The following is a 22,437-nucleotide window of genomic DNA, read 5'->3' as shown; positions in this document are numbered from 1 at the left end:
AAAGTTGATGGTGGTGGTGGTATGTGTGTGTGTGCGTGTGTGTGTGTGTGTGAGTGAGAGAGGGAGAGAGAGGGCGAGAGAAGATATTGTGACCTAACCCCTGCGAGTCAATCTTACAGTTTGAGCAGGAGCTGAAATAATTGTATGCTCAGCTTAAGAAAGACGCAAAATGATTTACGCGAGTAAAAAGGACACAGCTTATTTCTGAACTCCACCTTTATCAAAAATTTTGATTTTTACAAATGACACTAACATGCAGTACACAGTCCCTTCTCTCTCCATGAGAATGAGCTAAAACCACATCTGGGATGTGGTCTGTGTGCCTGGAACGACGTGTTCTGGCACATCCAACGATGCCATACACCCACCACGCCAACCTCAAACCGAGCTGATTAGATTTCAGATGAAGGCCACTAAAGATGAGCTTTTAGAAAGATGAAACATTTTATTAGAAACTTTCCCACTTAAAGTGTGGATGTGGCATACAGTAGGCACAGTCAGTAACAAAACACAGAGTGGTAATGATACCACTCACAAAACGTGGAAAAACTTTCTGTGAGCTTTCATTCAGCATCAAGCACACTGGAAATACACCAATGACCAAATAAAATTGCAACGTCTACAGCTGTTTTTAAGATTTTTCGGTATTATTCAGCAATAATGTGCTTTAACTGGAATCTTGTGAGACAGCAATAGTTGTTTTATCTTATATTCCTGTAATATTGCTCTAGGAACAATAACAATATTAGCATGGTTTCTTACATTAACAACAAATGCTCGTTAAAATGGCACACATTTTCATTATATTATGCCTTGAACTAAACCAACAAGAATGTCTTCTTACAGTATCAGAAAACTATTGTAATTTTCTTCCCCTTACAACATGCATTACAATCATACTACATATTATGTGTCTATATGTGAAAGAAAATGTAGAAAATAATGTTTGCAGAAGGAACATGTGGTATCTTAAGTATCATAAGCTGCTGTTATTTAGCAATTTAAAAAGAATTATTAATACCACTCATTTCCTGTAATAATGAGAAGTTGAGCAAATATAGTATATATAACAAAACTTTATGTAGACGTGCAGTTCCTTCAGCGCTGAAGCAGAGAAAGGAATAAATTACTCATTATTTCCACGACAGCTTACATTTTTTTGCATGTGTTTTAGATGGATCAATTCTATCATGATGGACAAGAACATCCTTTGAATTTAAGGCATAAAGCTACTAATATTATATGAATCATTTCATTATTACATATCTTAAAATTACTTTAAAGCAGTTAAAGTAAGCTAGTTTCGACTGTGCTATATTCAGTGTTGTATACCATTGAAGAGGTTCACACCAGCTCATTAGATGTCAGCAGTTCATGACTAAATATTGTTATCTTTCACACTTTGGGTCTCGTTCCAAAATCCTCTTTCTCTGAAGGAAAAACATTTTTCCATTTTCAGCTAAAATCAGTTAGGCAGTTACAATGCTTAACTGTACCTGACAATTCATACGACAAGATCTGATGCACAGTTTTACAGATTAGCCATGCCTGATCTAGAAGCAGTCTAAATTGAACTGATGTGAACTTTTCATTATATCAAAAAATTTATTCAGTCTGTTATGTATGGAAACACTTGAATGGTTTCTTACCTGAAGATAGAATAAACACAACATCATTATATCCTTCCACTCAGTCAAACACACTCACAGAGGTTGTTTAGCTCAGCTATGATTAGCATAAAGGCTGGAAAAGGTCGCACACTAGATTCTAGACTGGTAATGTAAAGGAGGCAATACAGTCTTCTGAGCAGAGTCAAAGTAGGACTTGTAACCCTACATAGTGCATCTTGCTGTGCCACTAATCACATCTAATACTATAAAAGTCTTTATTCAGTGGGTAACTCATAAGCGAGCACTGATTACTAATTCTGCTTCTAACGACTGAAAATTGCTACTATGTGGCCGAGATGACGATAATTCAGAGCTGTACAATGTTTTTAATGTTTCTATTCTTTCCAGCCTTTAGCCTAAGCTAAGCTATACTGAGCTAAGCTAAGCTACTCTGAGCTAAGTTAAGCTAGGCAGCTGCTGGCTGTAGCTTCATATTTACCACACAAACATGAGACCGGTGTTTATCTTCTTTATCTGTCTGCAAGAAACACATCATGCCAAACTGTTGCTTTATGCTTATTCATAACAGTAGGCATGAGTGGCTGATTTTAGACAAGCTTTTGCTCTTGAAGCTGCTTTTAGCTGCTTGTCATTCTGCTCTGTTGAAGCTTACTCAGTCTTTCCGTATAGTTGGAGATGTTTTGAGATGCTCATGTCCTTCTGTGGAACTGGCTCACAGTAACCCCAGCCAGCCAAGGCTGATGGACAGTATATTCCAAAAAAAGTGCCATGTAGACAAAGTGAAATCTCTGTTTTCAATAAGGGAGGCTGTGTTCATCTGTTTTCTGTAGCTTTCCACAAATGCACTGTTAGTTTTTTCTAGGCCGTAATTCGTGGGGATCACAAAATCACGTCATCAACGGAGAAAACAGACCCAGATATGGAATTTATAAGATCAGTATTTGCAACTTAGAAACAATCTTAATAAGTTGTCAGCAAGCCACTATCAACCATAAGTAAGTGGTTAAACTGAAAACCTCTGACTTTCCAGCAGAAGTCATATGCTGTAAATCCTGTAAATCCTTCCAAAACCCATTCCCAGTCTCGTCATTCCGCCTTCAGCTCACTGCAGAGTCTGTGGTGGGAAATCTGTTGTCAGCAGCAGCTGCGGAAGCATTTCTTGAAGAATTTCTTGAACTCTGTGTTGAACATGGTGTAAATTATGGGGTTGAGAGCACTGTTGACGTAGCCCAACCAGGTGACAGTGCTCATTAGACCAGGATGGATGCTGCATGTCAGACACACGGCTCGCATCGTATGGACCACAAAGAATGGAGTCCAGCAGAACAAGAAGCAACCTGTGGAGAGCGTACAAAAGGGAAATCAAGTTTCTTTTCACTTTAAGTTGTAACTGACAGATTCATATGAGCATACACACACACCAGTCAAAGGTCTGGACAGCACTCCATCACTCTTTGGTCAAACAGCCCTCACACAGCCTGGAGGTGTGTTTGGGGTCATTGTCCTGTTGAAAAATAAATGATGGGATGCATGTCGCAGTAGGATGCTGTGGTAGCCATGCTGGTTCAATATGCCTTCAATTTTAAATAAATCCCCAACAGTGTCACCAGCAAAGCTCCCCCACACCATCACATCTGCTCCTCCATGTTTCACAGTAGGAACCATCGTTTCCCTTTTCTGTGTCACACAAAGACACGGCAGGTGGAACCAAAGATTTCAAATGTGGATTCATTAGACCAAAGCACAGATTTCCACTGGTCTGATGTCCACTCCTTCTGTTTCTTGGCCCAAACAAATCCCTTCTGCTTGTTTCTTTTTCTTGGTGGTGGTTAAAATGGTGTCTTAACAGGATGCCATGTAGTTTCTTAGCAGCTATTTGCCCATAAAGGAATTATGTAATTTTCCAGACTGACTGAGCTTCAGTTCTTAAAGTAATGATGGATTGTCATTTCTCTTTTCTCAGCTGATTGGTTCTTGCCATAATATGAATTCTAACAGTTGTCAAATAGAGCTGTCAGCTGTGTACCAACCTGACTGCTGCACAACAAAACTAATGGTCCCAACTCCATAAAGAAGGCAAGAAATTCCACAAATGAACCCTGACAGGCACACCTGTGAGGTGAAACCATCTCAGGTGACTAAGTAAGTAAGTAAGTAAAGTTTATTTATATAGCACCCTTCACAGACATATGTCACAAAGTGCTTTACAAGGTAAAAACATAATACAGTCATAAAATACACCATGAAAACCCTGGTCTAATTAAAAGCTTTTTGAAATAAAAATGTCTTTAGCTGCTTTTTGAAGGTCTCCACTGAGTCCAAACCCCGTAGAAATAGGGGAAGTGCATTCCGCAATCTGGGTGCAACAGCTTGGAAAGATCGGTCCCCTCGGGTTTTAAAACGAGTGTGGGGGACCACTAAAAGGGTTTGGTTTGCTGACCTCAGGTTACGAGTGGAGGTATGTGTATGAATCAGATCAGCAATGTAGGGGGTGGGGGGGCTGTCTCTGTAATGCTCTAAAAGTTAAAACTAGAATTTTAAAATGGAACCTGAATCTGATTGGTAGCCAGTGCAGCGACTTTAAAACAGGGGTCATATGAGTACCCTTGTTCGAGCGGGTCAGTAGCCTCGCTGCAGAGTTTTGAACAACCTGTAGGCGGGCTAGCCCTTTCATGTTTTTTTTTTTTTTTTTTTTCTAAATGACATCAGAAACAGCAGTATGCGACATTACGTGATGGCAGAGCTTCAGTTCATCCTTTGTCATTTTTTTTTTTTTTTTTTTTTTTCTAAATAAATAGGACAGGAATGAGAGAAAGAGGGGGAGAGAAAGAAAGAAAACCAAAGGGGAGAAGAGACGGTGAGAAGGGGGGGGAAGAGAGAGAAGAAAAAAAAGAACTCCTGGGTCACCTGTATGGAGAAAAAAAAAAAAACAAACAAAAAAAAACCAAACAGAGGAGACAGCAAACAACAAAGAGCAACATAATAATAGAGAAAACAAAGCACCATCACAATAAACTAGCTAGTCTGGGGAGACAATAGCACTAACTTTGTCAAAAAGAAACTTGGGATTTCTCTTGTTTTTTGTTATGAGTCTAGAAAAATATTCTGATCTAACAGTTCTCACTGTGTCATTTAAGGAGAGCATGAGATCTCGAAGATGGAGCCTGTGTACGTCAAGTTTGGTTTTCTTCCATAGTCGTTCTATTTTGCGGCATATTCTCCTTAAGTTTAAGATAGACTCATTTATCCAAGGGCATGTCTTCTTTTGTAAAGCCGAGCTTGTTTTAATAGGTGCCACTTGATCCAAAATGGATGTGCATTCCCTATTAAAAGACTGAATAAGAACATTTACATCATAACAAGTGGAGACCTGTCAAACATAATGGAGAACCTCTCAGCAGTAGTCTCAGTTATTATGCGTCTATGAGTTTTTAACTTCACAGGCGTCTATTTAGAGCTAAAATTAAGTTCAACAAAGATACAGTTATGATCACTCAAATGTACATCCTCAGCAAACACATTGCCAATGTTGAGGCCAAAGGAAAAAACAAGGTCCAAGGTATGGCCTTTTACATGGGTTGGACCGGAGACATGTTGGACAAAGTTAAAAGACTCGGATATAGATAGAAGTTCAGCTGCAGAGTTAGATGAGGCATCATCAATATGAATGTTAAAATCCCCAAGAATTAAAGCTTTCTCCAGCTTGATAATAGAAGATAAGAAGTCCATAAAATCCTTTAAGAACTCAGTAGCAGGGCCAGGAGGGCGATAGACTAAAACACAATGAAAGATGTTCGTAGAGCCCACCTTAATTGTTTGCGACTCAAAGAAAGAATAGTTTTCAGTTTGCATACCTCTGCAGGTGAAACTGTCCTTAAAGACAACGGCAAGACCTCCACCACGGCGACCTAAATGGGGGGCGCCCAAGTAAGAGCAGTCTGCAGGACGCAGTTCATTTAGGTGAATAAATTCGCCATCCCTCTGCCATGTTTCGGTGAGAAACAGAAAGTCCAGGCTTTTCCTTGTGAAGAGCTCATTCAGAGAGAAGGATTTGTTTGCGATGGAGCGGGCGTTCAAGAGCGCGATCCGATTAAAAGCTGACAGCGCAGGGTTCCCATCAGCTTGTCGGAGTGGAATTGACAGCAAACACCGTGCCCGCACGCGAGGTCTCCAGCAGCGCCACGGAACCGGCGGGGCCAACCACCGGTTGTGCGATGCGGGCTGTGAGGGCGCAGCGGTGGGGAGATAATCGGCAAAATCCAGAGCATCAGATGGGCAGGATCCACGCTGTAGTGGCTGCAAGTACGTGTTTCCAATCAAATCCGGAAGGGTAACTGGCAGCAGAAACCGGGGACGCCTCCAGACGAGTCGGGAAATCTCCGATCTGTAGTCTCGTCTGATGTGTACCTGGATGCCAGCCCTACAGCCTCTTTTCCTCGATTTCTTCTTGGAATTGCTTAGGGCATGTTTCGCAGGTAGCAAGAAGTAATCCAGTGAGGTGGAAGAGTGCACAAATGGTGGGGGAAAAGTTTTTCTATAACTGTCCCAGTAATCATAAAGACGTTCCATAGAGTCTTTGATGTGGAGCAAGGAAGAACGGTCGTAAATCACAGCAGCATAGCTCCATATATTAAACGTCAGGGCTGATATAAAAGCATAAAATACAACACAGCATAGGCAGGTAGACGGCAAGCCGAGCAAAGGCGCCATCTTCCTGTCACAGTCCTGTCACAGTCGTCACGCATGAAGCTCACTGAAAGAAGGCCGAGGGTTTGCAGAGCTGTCACTAAAGGGTGGCCACAGCATGTCTTTATCCTGTCTTCCTTCTCTCACCCCAACCAATCACAGCAGATGGCCCCGCCCCTCCCTGAGCCTGGTTCTGTCGGAGGTTTCTTCCTGTTAAAAGGGAGTTTTTCCTTCCCACTGTCGCCAAAGTGCTTGCTCATAGGGGGTCATATGATCGTTGGGTTTTTCTCTGTATCTATTATTGTAGGGTCTGCCTTACAATATAAAGCACCTTGAGGCAACTGTTGTGATTTGGTGCTGTATAAATAAAACTGAATTGAATTGAATTAAAGCGCTATCAGGAATCTGAAATATAGAGTTATGAATCTTTTTTTTCTTTGCTACAAAAAACCCAAAAACAAATTCCGCCACTCTGAACGTCTCCGTGTGGTCAACAGCAGACACACATTATGCCCCTATCGTGGTCTAAATCAATCAGAGACAGTCAGGGGCGGGGCCTCTCTGATTGGCCGTGGTCCAGATATTCCCGTAGTGCTTCGTGTGTACATTTGATTTGGATAGAGAGGTGAGTAGCTTGAATAAAGCGATATCGATTCATTAAATCCTGAATTGACATTTAAATATAAACTTATTTTGCCAGAAACGCCAGAATTTCAGGTTAAAGCTCATAAAACTATTTCAACAACCACCAAACAGTAAATGAGAGCAGGTACACGGACTCCACACAAAGACGTAAACGCAGAGCAGACCCCACGCAACAGAATCAGCTTTCTCTTTCTCGGCTTTCTCACCCGACGGCCCGTAGACAGACAAGCCGTCGGGGCTGAAAGCCGACAGCTCACCGATTCTGATGCATCGGGTCCGCGCTGTGTTTACGTCTTTTTTGCGCTAGAGTCTGAGCTGCAGGTTTTGTCTCTCTCCAACCAAAATTCACTGAACCAGCAGCAAAAGAAGATCAAACTACGCTTCACATTTGATAAACATCGTCATGAATTCACTCTGACTTTTGCTGTTTTGCTTCCACCACGATAAAATCACACTTCATGCACAGCGCGCTCTCTCTCTCTCTCTCTCTCTCTCTCTCTCTCTCAAATTGGGGTGATCGTGGCTCAAGAGTTGGGAGTTCGTCTTGTAATCGGAAGGTTGCCGGTTCGAGCCCTGGCTTGGACAGTCTCGGTCGTTGTGTCCTTGGGCAAGACACTTCACCCGTTGCCTACTGGTGGTGGTCAGAGGGCCCGGTGGCGCCAGTGTCCGGCAGCCTCGCCTCTGTCAGTGCGCCCCAGGGTGGCTGTGGCTACAATGTAGCTTGCCATCACCAGTGTGTGAATGTGTGCGTGAATGGGTGGATGACTGGATATGTAAAGCGCTTTGGGGTCCTTAGGGACTAGTAAAGCGCTATATAAATACAGGCCATTTACCATTCAAATCTCTGTTTTCTGCATTATTCATTCGCTTATTACCCATCAGTCTACTGTTGTTTACAGCGCTGTCGGCCGCTGTCTTTTTTTATTTTTTTTAATCTTTTTACTTAAATGACCTCGGACAGGAATTTAAACATTTTAAAATTATGCAAAATGCAGAATTTTTTAAGGTTATCTGCTATAAAAAGCCAGGCCAGGAAAATCTGCTTCATGTTTTTCTGAGTTTTATTCTCAGTTACTTTGACACAAAGGCCTCTGCTGTGATGCTCACATCTCTGATAAAGTCTCACAAGTGTCAGTACTGATAAATGATCAGAATTATAATATTTCTGACTGTCTGAGGCAAAGTTGAATCAAATCGGGACTTTGTGAATTGGAATCGAATGGATTATAGAAATCAGTGATGATACCCAGCCCTAGCCTAAGAAAAGGTGCACCAGTGCAACCGTGGCAAAAAGTTAGTCTAGAGCCCTGTGAGTGTGTATATATATAAATATATACATGGAGAGAGAGAGAGAGAGAGAGAGAGAGAGAGAGAGATACTGATAATGACTGACATTTGGATAATGAGTAGTATTGTAGCTTCCAAATCTGACTCCCCCACACATCCCTTTCTGGGTCAGGTTGACCTGCCGTTAGTCCTGTAGTGTCTGTGTGTGTCTGTGTGTGTGTGTGTGTGTGTGTGTGTGTGTGTGTGTGTGTGTGTGTGTGTGTGTGTGGCAGGTGTATTGGAACCAGAGCTTTAGCAGCTGCAGCTTACTCAGTCATCAAGCCCTTTAAATACCCGGCTCTGCCACTTCCACTCAGCCTGACTGTAGACTTGGCTAACTGTCAGTGTCTATATGCGTCACACCAAACCTAGACCAGGCAAGTCTTCTTTTGTCATAAATGTGCATCCCCCACTTTCCTCTCATTAAACGGCCATCCCACAGCTCTTTGCTCATTGAACCATAACAACGCAGCAGCCTCCCAGTGTGTATATTCTGCTAGTCTATTAAACGCCTGCTCTATTCTACCAAACTAGTTACTCATCCATAGCTCCAGCTGTCCATATGCCAGGCTAAACTCGTCTCCAGCTAGCTCTCAGTCAACAACAAGCTCCCAAAACCAAAATTCCCTTGTTTTTCCTGCTTTTTCTTACAGTTGTCCAATCTTTTAGTGGTCTGTGTAACAGCTACCACTTGTCTGTACAGAAAACCTACAGTGATAGTGACAAAGTCAGCAGCTGGCCACAAGTATTAAATATGGTCACAATCTTTGTTTCTGTTCCTCAGGTGTTGGGTTAAGTAATGGTTTGAAAAGGGCATTTACCTACAAATGTGACGCCCCCGTGGCACTGATATTAGTAGTCAGCACTGCTGCCTCACAGCAAGAAAGTCTTGGGTTGAAATCTGTTGCTCATCCGACCCTTTGGTGTGGAGTGTGAATGGTTCTGTGTCATTCTGTGACAGACCAGTGACCTCCACAGGTGAAGCACACACACACACACACACACACACACACACACACACACACACACACACACACACACACACACACACACACACACACAAAAGATCAAATTCACTGTAAGATGGCCCGTAAGGATTTGCCACGGAGGAAAAACTAAAGAGAAGAGAGATGGTTTTCTTTGCCGCCACAGAGTGAGTAATGGTTTCAGCCTGACCACAGGACATTCTTTCAGAGTTAATTTAATATGTAAAAAATGTGATACACTGTGATACACTATTAAAGGTTTCTGTTAGGTTCACTCTCACAATATGCATTTATAACAAACCAAAGGACTGAATGACTGAAATGTGATTATGCACTCAACTGTATGATATGTGCATAGTCTACATAGATATGTCTGTGAAGGTTCTCAGTCATCCAGGTCATCGTAGTCAAAGGAGCTTGCAAAGAAAAGCGTCTGGACTTCTTTAAGTTGCTTGAAGACGTTTCACCTCTCATCCGAGAAGCTTCTTCAGTTCTAAGGTCAAATGGTGGAGAGTCCCAGATATAAACCTAGTGGGAGTTTCCCCCCACAGAGGGACAAAAGGACCCCCTGATGATCCTCTAATCGCCTGAGCCAAGGTGTGAAACTGGGTGTGGGTCCCAATCAGCCAGAGTTGTTTCGAAAATGTGTTGGCTTGATTGTCAGCAATGAAGAGTTTGTAAACATCTGGTTTCAACTGTATATTTGATGATGTTGGTGTTTGAGAGAGAGAGAGAGAGAGAGAGGAACAGAGAGGGAGAGAGAGGAACAGAGAGGGAGAGAGAGCGAGAGAGAGAGGAACAGAGAGGGAGAGAGAGCGAGAGAGAGAGGAACAGAGAGAGGGAAAGAGAGAGAGGAACAGAGAGAGAGAGAGAGCGAGAGAGAGAGGGAGAGAGAGAGGAACAGAGAGAGCGAGAGAGAGAGAGAGAGAGAGGAACAGAGAGAGAGAGAGAGGAACAAGAGCAGGTGAGACACACATGTTAGTCAAATGGTTGTTTACCAAAAGTATCACGGTATCATAGGTCCTCATGTATCTCGTACCTAGTGTTTCTTTTTAGGTTTGTTATTTTTCAAATTCTATATTTATTAAGTTTTGCAGGCTTGTTTGCACAACAAGGGTAAATAATTATATAAATGTTTCTGAATCTAAATAGTGGACTTTGGTAGAATTAAAAAATAAGTGTAGTGCAGGTCTATGATGATTTTTAGTGCTACTATCATCTAGTTCTGATTCTGGGTCTGTCTTGGTTAAGTCCTAAGTAGTCCTGATTTTGAGCTGTTGTAGTCCTGTTTTAATTCTGGATCAGTGATATATATTTTCCCCTTTATGAAGTCATTTAGTTTTGAACAAAACTCAAAACAGAGCCTATAAACACCACCCCCCCCCCGTAATCCGCCTCTGTTATTGGTTATAAAAAACGGGGCCTTCACTATGAAAGACTGAATCAGTCTCTGCCTGTACTTTAAAAATAACCTCAAGCTGGCTACAACAAGATAAGAAACACATTTTAATAAGTTACCGTAAAAGTAGAACAATTCAAATGTGTCATCTTGTCCACGTCTGCCATCGGCCTCGCTCTCTTCCAGCATTCGCACTGCTCCAATCTGCAGCTCCACATTCGGTCTCTGCTCAGTTCAGCTGCGGTTGGACATCTAGATTGTTGGCCTGTAAGTCTAGATTCTGCTATGCAGGTGTGTCACTGGTTTATAATCTGTGACAGACGTGCACAATACAAGCTTCTTTGTGTAACCAAAATGAGAAGAAACAGCAGTTTTCTGTGTTTCAGTATCTTTGTCCAACAAGCTGTAACTGAGTAACTATGGAAGCTCAGCCACATAATAGGAAAAGATCCATGTTATTGGAAGAGATACATAAAAATATAAACCAAGCCCTGGATGGGCTTTCGTTTGTTCAACAGCAACATTCAGCTAACATTATTTATATTAGATTAGAAAGATTATAAAACCTAGTTCACTGTTACACTTGTATTAAAGGTCATACTCCCCATGAGAAAGTGTCCTAAATCAGTTTTAACTTGATTTCATTTATAGTTGAGGCTTTTCGGCTTACACCAGAATTATGTCAGCTTCATTTGCAGCCTCTGAGGTTGCAGCACAGCTCGTGCGTGCTTGGACGGAGGCATCATAAGAGAACTGTGACACGCTGCTTTCTGCTTTTCCCAAAACATTTCTGATGCCAGCTGACCAACAGGAAATGAGCTCAGGAAACTCTGATTCGTCTCCCTTTTTAGCGATCACAACACAAACCTCCTGTCGACTCGAATCATTGATGTGAATGATTGAACGGATGAATGAACGTAAACCGAGCGACAGCGAAAAGCCTGCTAGAAATAACAGGAACACTTAGGTCAACGTGTTTCGACAGCAGGCAGAGGAGCTACAGATCAAATCCTACAGTGCAGGTTATCACAGCAGCGCTGCTTCTGTCAACTATCCACCCAGAGTTGTAAAACACTGATTTGGACTAAAGCTTGGTAACACTAACGGTCCTCGGGTGCTGCTGGCTCACCAATAAAGGCACTCACCTACTACGACAGGCAGGACCTTCATAGCTTTCCTCTCCCTGCTGTTGAGCTTGGCTCTCGTCTTCATTTGCTGCTGGCTGAAGGTCAGCGTAGGCACCGAGTTCTCTCTGTACTGCCGTGGATAAGGAATCTCCTGTTGTATGTAGTCGCCAGAATCATCCATGCGAGACTGGGCTAGATCTCTCTCAATAATCCTGGGCAGAGGCATGGGCAGAGGTCCAGGGATGGTGCCCGGCACTGGGGCGAGGGTCGTGGTGATGGCGGCGTGCTGCAGCTTCCTGCAGGCCTCGATGCTGCTTCGTAGTTTGGCCTTACGGGTCTCCTCCCAGCGACGCAGCCCGCGGAAAACCCCAAAGTAGAGCAGGACCATGATGGGGCAAGGAATGAAGAAGGAGCAGACTGAGGAATACACCACATAGTTGTTGTCCTCCAATTTACACTCTGTGGGATCACGGTTAGGTACGTTGTTGATGCCAAATATGACAGGCGAGGCCACTGCTAAGGCCAGCAGCCAGGTGGCAGATAGCAGGATGATCTGACGATGGTCCACATGTTTGCGGTTGTAGTTTAGTGGAATGGACACGGCAATAAACCTGCAGAAAGAAAGAAGCGTTCACAAGGATATGTTTAACATCATGATCTCAAGCGCTTGGAAGCATTTTGGTTTCCATTCGTAGTCTATGTGTAGTCCAAATTTGATTGTCTAATCATTTTTAGTAAAGCTATCATTAAATACATTAAATACTGGTAAATAGTCTTTTGGTAAGTAAAAGAAGTAAAATAATCTAAACTTTGTCCTAGGAAACATTTAGCTTTTGTCCACTTCTGACAGGAAGTCTCAGCCTGGTTCACAACACTGGAAAAAACTGTTATTCTTACAGTAACACAGCTGTTCAGAGTTTATATTGCATGATTTTCATTTCAGTATTTCCTGTTACTTCAAATGTATAAGGTTAAAAATGTAAATTTCAGTGTCAAAGCTGAATTATTCTGAGTTACAAAAATAATTCTCTGTCCTCGTGTCACTGAGCAAAGACTCCGGAGACTAATTCAGTCATAGTTACTGTCAAGTTATACTTTTTACCTTGATCGATCACGCTGGGTACGTAAGCGTTGTTTGGAGGTTTTAAATAAAAAGATAGACCTGGGAGCTTTGACAGTCATTTGTAAAGTGGACTCAGTCTATTAAAGGCTTTGGATGACTGTCTGCTGACATTTAGACAAACACAGGGACAAAATTTTTAGCCCCTCTATGAAAATTTCATTTAAAAAAATTGATGTTAAACAGAGTAAGGTTTTCACGCAGCTTTTCCTCTGGCCTATCCGAGCAGTCTTAGGGTGTGAGGCACCCTGGACAGGTCGCCAGTCTGTCGCAGGACTAACACAGATAACTATTTAACCTAACCCCACTAACTGCATGTCTTTGGACTGTGGGAGACGTGGGAGTACCGGGGGACAACATGCAAACTCCACACAGAAGGACCCCGGCCTGATGGTGATCCTGAACTCAGGATTACTTTACTCACTGGCTGCAGTGCTCAAGAGTAATATTTTGTGGTGGCTGTGCCTTTGAGAGAATTCAAAAAACAATTTTGATTCATTACAACCTCCCATGGCGCAACATTGATTTAACTTGGCAAACGAATATATCCGTCCTAAGCAGCTATATTTTCTGTCATTTTATTTTAGCTGTAATGATTTATAGTAAATCAGGCTTTTTGAAAAGCTGCAGTGACCTTGGACCTTTTCATGCTCTCCCGTAAATGATGAGTTCTCTTCCAAATCACCAAAGTTGCAAAGTTAAAGCTACAACAGCCATATTAATGGTTAATTCACCAGACTGAAATAACCTGACATTGGCCTTTAAAAATAGAGAAATTTCAGTTTAGTGTGGATGTGGTGATACAGAAAGTCCACGAAACATTTGTTTTAATGCTTGTTTTTAACTTGAATTTCAGTTTGGAACTTAATTATTTTATAGGAAACAAAATGTGAGGAGTATATCTGGATTACACTGTTATCTGAATGAAATAACTATATGATGAAATTCCCTTTTTAATATTACGTTTTCTTCTTTGTAGCAAGTATTTGTGTCCAGAACAGCTGAAGGATTAATCATAGTATCTGCTGTGTTTTTGTTAGTTTTCACCTTTCAGACTCATCTTCATCGAATGCCTTTGACAGTAAAAGCAAGCATGTAGGAGCAACGTAAAGAGGTATACCTGTCCACACTGATAGCACAGAGGTTAAATATTGATGCGGTGCACAGCATCACATCCATGGTCATCAGGCCATCACACATCAGCATGTTTAAGGACCAGACTCCACCCTGAAACTGCACACACATAAACAAACACAAAAACACACAAACCTTGAGTCAAAAGAAACTCACTGCAAATATTCCCAATCCTCTTGTCTTAGTGCCACAAACGTTCCTGCATGAAGCATGACTCTGTCCCCTGACTTCTTCAGCAAGCACAGTAGGCGTTAACTTTCAGACAGACTTTCTAATCCAGTGACTGTATGTGGACAAAGCACTGGTGTGAAGATTAACTGGCTGTGACCACTGGCACAGATAACAAGATCTCAAATGCAGCTAGTTAAGGAGGATTTAAGGGGAAGCCTCAGCAGGGCGTCTCTATTATATTTAGACAGGCAGGCATGCAGGCAGGTGGCTCCTGATACTGAAGGCAAGGCTACATCCTGGTCTTTTGCCTGCAGATGTTGTGAATTATGGGTCGTACCTTTTCTCAACACCAGAATAAAGCTCCCACTGTCTCCCCTCGGTCTTTATTTATCCTGATGAAAGACGAACAGCCGTCTCTGTTTTATGATGCTCTTTTTCTGATGAGTATAATTAGCTACCTCGCTAAGTCACAACAATCTGAGTGTTAATCCTCCAGAATTGTTATAATTAATAAACACCTGAATTCAAGACAACAGCTTTCTGTCCACTAGTACTTTAGGGCTCACACATTATTAGAAACTGAAGCGTCACATTTTGCATCTTTTTGCAGTCCTTTTGCCATTTTCTTTTGGTAATCATTTTACCGATATGTGCTGATTTTGTCACTCTGCGGTTTCTTTTGTATCTCTGTTTGCATCTTTGTTATTTTGCATCTGCGTGCGATTGTGGCTCAAGAGTTGGGAGTTCACCTTGTAATTGGAAGGTTGCCGGTTCAAGCCCTGGCTTGGACAGTCTCGGTCGTTGTGTCCTTGGGCAAGACACTTCACCCGTTGCCTACTGGTGGTGGTCAGAGGGCCCGGTGGCGCCAGTGTTCGGCAGCCTCGCCTCTGTCAGTGCGCCCCAGGGTGGCTGTGGCTACAATGTAGCTGCCATCACCAGTGTTTGAATGTGTGCGTGAATGTGTGGATGACTGGATATGTAAAGCGCTTTGGGGTCCTTAGGGACTAGTAAGCGCTGTATAAATGCAGGCCATTTACCATATATTTGGAGTTGTTATTTTCTGTGTTTCCATGCTCTTTTCTTTAACCTCCTGACATCCACATATGTGGACATCACATTTTGGGCTGTCTAGACCAAAATACTAAATTTTGCTCTACAAGGGCCTGATGTCCACTAACGGGGACGTTTTACTGACACTGTTCTATTGAAATTTAAAACCGATGTCCTCATATGTGGCTCTCATTTTTCTCAGAAACAAAAATCAGGTAAAATAACAAAAAAAATTCTTTGTTTTTACATTCATCAGGTCCCAATCAGCCCAAATAGCAAAGAGAAATTAAAAATGCATGCTGTGGAAGAGTTCGGGTCTTATGAGGTTAAGGGTATTTTAGACGGGTTTGGAGTCTAAAGTTTGCATTTTACTGTTTTTTGTAGCAAGCATGTGTTTTTTTTTCCCCAGTTTTGCTATTTTTGCACAGTGGTTTGTACGTCTTGGTTACGTCTATTACGTCTATAGTCTCCAGGCCTTTAAAGTTCTTATGGGCACCTTGGATTTTGTGAAGTCTTGAAGCCACACTGTGCGGCCTTCAGTCTTTATATATTTTTCATTTCCTCTTGGTTAATGTTGCATCTGAACTGCAGGAGATGTAGAGATACCTGCTTATCTTCTGTCTGACGCTTTCTTCGAGTCACAGTCAGACTCATCTGCACGCATGCTGTACTAAATGCTGACCTGATAAGCCTGTTGGGTAATACGGCTCTTACCTCTGCGTAAACGAAGAGAGGGAGAACCAGCACCGCCAGCAGCAGGTCTGCAAATGCCAGACTCACTATAAAGTAGTTTGTAGTGGTTTTTAAAGCTTTCTCCAAGTAAACGCTTATACACACGAGCACATTTCCACAGGTGACGACGATGATCAAGAAAATCCCGAAAATGAGAGCTGGGAAGTTTAAATGTGTGACGGCGGCCGCCGGCAGGGTGTCGTTGTTAAAATCCGTGAAGTTGTCCGACATGGTCGCCGGTGTTGCGCCGTGCGCCGCAGACTGACGGGCTCCTTGTCCTACGAAGAGTTTCCTCCAGGGTAGTTTTCATCTATAAGCCGTTAAGGAAAGCAGAAGGTTTCCAGATGAAGTCGGGCTAAGTTGTTCTCCGTGGACGCGCATCCACGGCGCCCAGTGTGCGCACTGAAACCGATGCGCAAAGCCACACCGCTCGATGTAACCACGTTACCAGCCCTTAGGAACCCTTTCTTCAAATTTGACCGGCTGTCAAATGTGGATTCTCTGATAATTGCTCGCTACTGAAGGGGTAGCTGTGCAAAGTGGACGAATCAGAAGGCAACGGCTTAACCGGATAAATCTGCTTATGTGTTAACAGCCTCAGCAGGTTGGCAAATCAGGTTCGACCGAGACAGCAAACAGTGTGGAAATCAGCTGTTCCTCACATATGTAGACTTCTTACACTAAACTGCAGCTCTGAATATCAGTACATGGGAAAGACTTTACATGAAGTCATTCGTTAATTGTTTATATAATCGGAATGATTATTTTCTGCTACACTGAGTAACAATGAGACATATTTCAAACACATATTTGAACTCGATCTTTTTTCTAAAAGTATTCAAGTAGTTTTGAAGCTAGCCAATCAGGAAGAGGAGGAAAACGTCAGCAACAAGTGAGACCAAAGTGGTGAAACACAAACTGCGCTCATATAAGCGCCGCTCTACACTTGCTGTAATAAGCTGCAGTTATAACCCAAACATGCTACACAGGTGTATGCTCTGTAACCCCCTGTCCCAACTTTGCTCAAATCTGGATCAAATTTCAAAATATTATTAACAATAATAATCTCAGTTTTAACATTTATTTATGGTAAATGAAGTACAACATATATAAGATAGAGCCACTAGTGTGCTACATGTGGTTGCAACATGAGAAACAAATGGGTAATGTGAAGATAGTTGCATCTATCTTTTACACTGTTTATGGTTTTTATCTCAGCTGCTTCTTTTAGTTTCACATCAACAGCAGTCTCCTATTTTTTCATAATTTTCTTCTTCATCTCAAAAAAAGCCTGCAGCTCTCTATATTGGCACTATATTTAAAGTCATATAATTGGGTTTAACCGGGTATCACATGGCGGTCATCACATGATGAGCATTTCAAGTACTTAATGGGCATTTTGGCAGTGTTGGATTTTACTTGTTTCGTGTGTTGATGATCAAATATGTGGCTTAGAAATGAGCAAATGAAAATAAAGGCTTCAGAAAACTAATTTTAGCAGTGGCGGCTCTGCTGAGAGTCTGTAAATGTTAGCGTTGTTAGTGGATAATATGGCGCTTGAACCATGAAGGCTGCCATTACTGATATCTGCACATATCTAATGCCATTGCTGGGCATTCTTTCTGCTATTTTTCATGCTTGAATACACATTTCAGGAATATGGTGACTGACATATATCTGAATGACTGATTGGATATGCCCCGATGAGCAGTTATCATGATACTGGAACTGATGCCGAAGTCATTCTGCTAGAGTCTGAGAAGCAGAATGAGCTTCACAGTCATGTGTAATGAAGTGCTGCCTGCATCACCGCCTTTAAAGACTATCTGCTCTTAGGAATTTTCTGTTTCTCAGATTGAAACTGAAAGTCCTGGAAACGCATCAGTAGAGGAATACTCTATTCCATACTTTAAAGTCTCATAATTAAAAGTTTTCCACTGCTGCTCTTCAAGGGTAGCGCTCCCATCTTTGAAGTTAGAGTGAGGAAGTAGAACTGAATTATGCCAAAATGGGAAATCCTGTGATCGCTGTTGGTAAAATCACACACTGACTCACTGAGATAACACCTGGTGTGTCTTCTATTCACTGATATGGACACTGCAAATGACCAGGTCAGTAACAGCATTTCACTTAAAGTTTCCTGGACATTTCTTTGGATACTTTGATAGGTGGTATTATCTTGCTGGGGTTACATGATATTCATGAATGATGAACCAGGCCCTGTAAATTACCCTGTAGTGTATTCACTACTGCAGTGATGAACAGTCCCAGCCAGCAGCAGCAGGCCTTTGCTACATGTGGCTGCTTAAGGCAGTGTTTCCAAACCACTGTGGTGTGGCACAAAGGTGTGCCATGGAAGATTATCTGCTTCCACCTGATTAGTAACGGGCAGCACAATTATATTCTCTTCCACTAGAGGGCAGCACAACTACCTGCTGTAATTCAATGGGTTGCCAACTGCCAGGAAAACAGAAGAAGACGAAGAAGAAATTACTTATTCTATGTCCCAATCAATGACTTGGTCCCAATTCAGGTCCTGCATCGTCCTGTGACGATGGAGGCCACATTTCACGGCAGATTACGTCACAGCGACGCAACGAAGGCTGTCCCAATTCGACAGCTGTGTCGCTACCAAAGACTGTAGCTGTGTCCCAAAACATCGGCTGCATCCTCCGGAGGCCGCATTTGTAGGCCGATTATGTCACAGCCAGGCGACGAAGGCTGTCGACAGCTGTGTCGCTACCAAAGACTGTTTTCTAGTTATTGGTCACTACCCGATCTGTACTGGAAACCCAATCGGTACCACGCGTGTGCAAATCTTACGTCACTTCTTCTCTTTACCAACATTGCGACAGTTAATATATTTGAAGAGACACGGTTAGCACCCAGTTAGCACCTCTCGACACCTCTTTTTCGACTGCCCGGGACATTTAAACAATGGATACCTCCGTATACAAACAAAATCATGCTTTTCTCCTCAACGGAGAACAATTCAATTCCCCCGATTGAACAACAGCGACGTAAAATAAGAAGAATGGCGCCTAATTATAGAGTTAATAATACTGACTTAGTAATGTGTCACGTGAAGATTCATCAGCCAGATTAAGTGTTTACTGACAATTGACAGTGATAGCGGACATCATCATCACTATTCCAACAATCCTCTCCGCACAGACAAGCATAAACACACTCGACTATCACTAAATCAAATTTACACATAGAAACACGATTTGTAATGATGATAGTTCATTCGGTCGCTCAGCAGGTGGCTGTATCCTCGTACACTGGGGAGTAAACTGCCATTAAACGAAACAGAAGAAGAAAAAAACTTCTGCACATGCGTGGTACGGATCGGGTAGACCCCATTTGTATGGTCCCGTCTTTGCACGTGTGCAGTAAGGATCGGGGAGTCCTGAACCATAACTAACTTTTTTTTTTGTTACATTATACTGAAATGTTTCATTATTGCAAACATTTTAAGAGATACTTAACATCTTAAACGATACTCTGACCCGTAACTATCATAAAATGCTTCGACCGAAAGTAGACACCTTTTGCACAGTGAATCGGGTTTTTTGAGTCATTTGATTCACTGAGTCAGTTGACCAGAGAGTGCAAAAAATTTACATTTTCACTCAAACTTAATTTGTTTCTCTTTTCATGTAAATCCTACTGCTAAGATGAGTGATTCTAAAAGAAAACAACTATTTTATAGAGCAAAAAAAATTCTAAAGGGAACATTTATTTTGTTTATTTTTATTTTATTAGTACACAGCAAATCCAGCATGTCCAAATTAACACTGTCGGATTTGATTTCAACACTATTAAAGTGTCTATATGGGTCCACACCAGAGAGTGTTAATTTAACTCTTTTTGGAGAGTTGGTACGTTAACTCTGATTTAGTGTTAAACACCAAATCTGTCTGGAGTTGATAATTTAACACTTGGTGTTAAGAGTTTATATATTAACTCTCATAGAGTATTTTAGTTTAACTACATAAGAGTTATCTTCTAATTCATTCTAAAAAGCGGGAATTTTACTGTTCTGAACTTCTAGACATTTCTTTTGGAAATAAACATTTACTAAAAAGATGCAAAGGTTTTTGAAAAACATTTATTCTGAACTGTGCACCACAATTTCAAAACATTTTCTGAAAGATGTAACAGTGTACATGTTCTCACTTTCATTAGAATTTTGTTTATCAAAAGGTCTGACATAGGTGAGCTGGTAAATGCAAATAACAGCATTCTCATCACTTATTTCTTCAATACAATATGCATGTCCTTCATTCATCCCTTTGTGGAACTTCAACACACTTCTGCTCTCCCCCATATTCCATCTTCACAAGCATATCCTGTGCGGAGATCGAATAAAAATTAGTTGACACTAATTAATGGCACAAATAATCCAGTAAACAATTGCAGCACAGTAAAAAAAAAAAAAAAAAAAAAGGAGTTAATTAATTTTTACCTAAACCGTGTGCACAAAACTCTGGAGGGATCTATGCTAACGTAGAACCCAGTCAGGACGTCTGCTACTGCTGTTTGCTCGTTTTTTTTTTTATGGGCGATCGTTTTCAGGCTTCAAGTAGCACCATTATACCAACATTTCACATTCTAGATATTGTTTTAGGTTTGACTGAAAATTCACATGCAAGCTTTTTTTTTTTTTTTTTTTGTGTCCCGTTTGGATCTTTAGCCATCAGAATTGTTGTCTTAAGGCCAAGAAAGATGCCAAGCGGATTTATTTTACCAAGTGGATCATCATGGCCTTGCCATATTGGTCCATTTGATTGACCTTTATTATAATTATGAATTTATTTTATTTTCAGTTGCTACAAACGGGACAGACATGACTGGGGGATAGGACAGGGAGAAAGAATGAAAGAAAGAGAGGGAGAGGCAAGCTTTTTTTCAAGGCTGTGGTATTTGCCCGCAAACAATACCTTTCAGCTAGCTAAAACAGAATATTATGCTATCAGCGAGCAACATGGCTAATGCCTTTCACACAGCTTTGTCTCAACTCCAAAGAGCCACAGAAGTAAAAGCTCATAATAATAATTGAAACAAGCTTTGAAAAAATGACTTACCAAGCATGGCAAACAACTCAAATATGTAGAGCAAAATGTTCTGAAACGGCTTCACTTCAGCTTCGATTGGAGCCGTGCTGGGGGCGGAGTCTGTGAATTTACTCTGTTGGTGTCATAGCCCTGTAGGAGTTCAGAGTTAAGAGGTCAAAAGTTAATGTTTCCATTGTAACACCTCCAGATTTGACAGAGAAACACTCATTTTTAACACTCGATTTTAACTACTATCATTTTACACCTCAGAGTTACATTAAAAGAATGTGACTCTGCTTAGAGTAAAATTAACTCTACTTTTGCAAGGAGACTATTAACACCAAAAAATTTAACACTTTTGAATTTGCTGTGTATTTTCCTTAAATGTGTCAAATATATATTTTCTCATCTAAATGTCCACTGAGCTGTGAGCCAGGGGGCGGTAATGCTCCTTAACATTGGTTGCCAACCAAGAAGAAGAAGAAGAAGCTGTGAGCCAGGAGGGAGGGGGTGAGTGAGTCCTGAGTGATTTGTTCATGATTCTCGAGTATTGAACGATTCGTTCATGATTCGCGCATCACTAGCGTCCTCCTTTTCCCCAGATTTGAAGGATGGGTGGGGTGCGTCCTTTGTGGCCCACCATATCCCAGAATTCATAGCGCGGCCCAGCCAATTTCAGTTTCCAACAATGGCGGCAGCTACTTAGTTTTAATATTACTCTTACTACTCTTTCTGGGTCACAAAATAAACTTTTAAGATATTTTCAGGCGAGAATGTAGCTGTGTAAACTTCAAATATCTGCTCGGTTTATCAAGACATCACATATTTGCAAAAGTGCTCCGATGTTTTCGGAGACGTCTGCTACCCACCAGCTCGATAAGTGACCTGGGAGGTCACTAGAGCCGGCAAGAACAGTGAACTCCTGGCTTCATTGTTTTCAACCCCCTGCGGTCTTTGGCTACTCAGGTTAAACATGATGTATAAGTCACTTAGATAACTAAAAATGTTACTGTTTGGTTTTTTTCAGTTTTTTATTTGTTCCTGAGTAAATCAGTTTGGCTGAGATTAAAGTTATAGTTTTTACACAGCTGAATAAACGTCAAGCACACAACTGATTATCAGAAGTGTGAGATGTTCGAGAGTTTACGCCAGTGTCCTGTTATATTTTAGATAGTAAGGAGCAGACGGCTGAGTTTATTAAACTCCACCGAGACAGCGGTGACCCAGATCTGAAGGCTAGACTGTCCAATTTCACAGCCTCGCACTTCCAGCCTTCTCAGTTTTTAGAGGACCCGGCCCACGCAGACCGCGAAGGCCAGGTCCTTCAAAGGATGCAGCCCCTGCATTGGGACACAACCATAATAGTCATG

At 41.8% G+C, this 22,437-nt stretch overlaps 1 protein-coding gene across 2 annotated transcripts; it reads right to left on the bottom strand.

The window, feature by feature from the left end:
* Window positions 1-215: 215 nt before the first annotated feature.
* Window positions 216-17,901, bottom strand: drd4b (dopamine receptor D4b). Of its 2 annotated transcripts, XR_014275292.1 has the most exons (5): window positions 15,990-17,901; window positions 14,041-14,153; window positions 11,819-12,411; window positions 3,053-3,135; window positions 2,884-2,968 (listed from the first exon to the last, which is right to left on the bottom strand). XR_014275292.1 is itself a non-coding variant. In XM_082526218.1 (4 exons), the coding sequence occupies exons 1-4, from the start codon at window positions 16,236-16,238 to the stop codon at window positions 2,766-2,768; spliced, it is 1,158 nt and encodes a 385-aa protein (XP_082382344.1). In that variant the 5' UTR covers window positions 16,239-17,897; the 3' UTR covers window positions 216-2,765. The 2 variants fall into 2 exon arrangements, 1 of the variants encoding a protein (XP_082382344.1); XM_082526218.1 differs by lacking the exon at window positions 3,053-3,135 and having other exon boundaries at window positions 216-2,968; window positions 15,990-17,897.
* Window positions 17,902-22,437: the final 4,536 nt, after the last annotated feature.

Source organism: Aulonocara stuartgranti (assembly GCF_965226115.1).
Source record: "Aulonocara stuartgranti genome assembly, chromosome: 1".
Taxonomy (NCBI): Eukaryota; Metazoa; Chordata; class Actinopteri; order Cichliformes; family Cichlidae; genus Aulonocara; species Aulonocara stuartgranti.
This window is presented reverse-complemented; position numbering and strand designations above follow the sequence as displayed.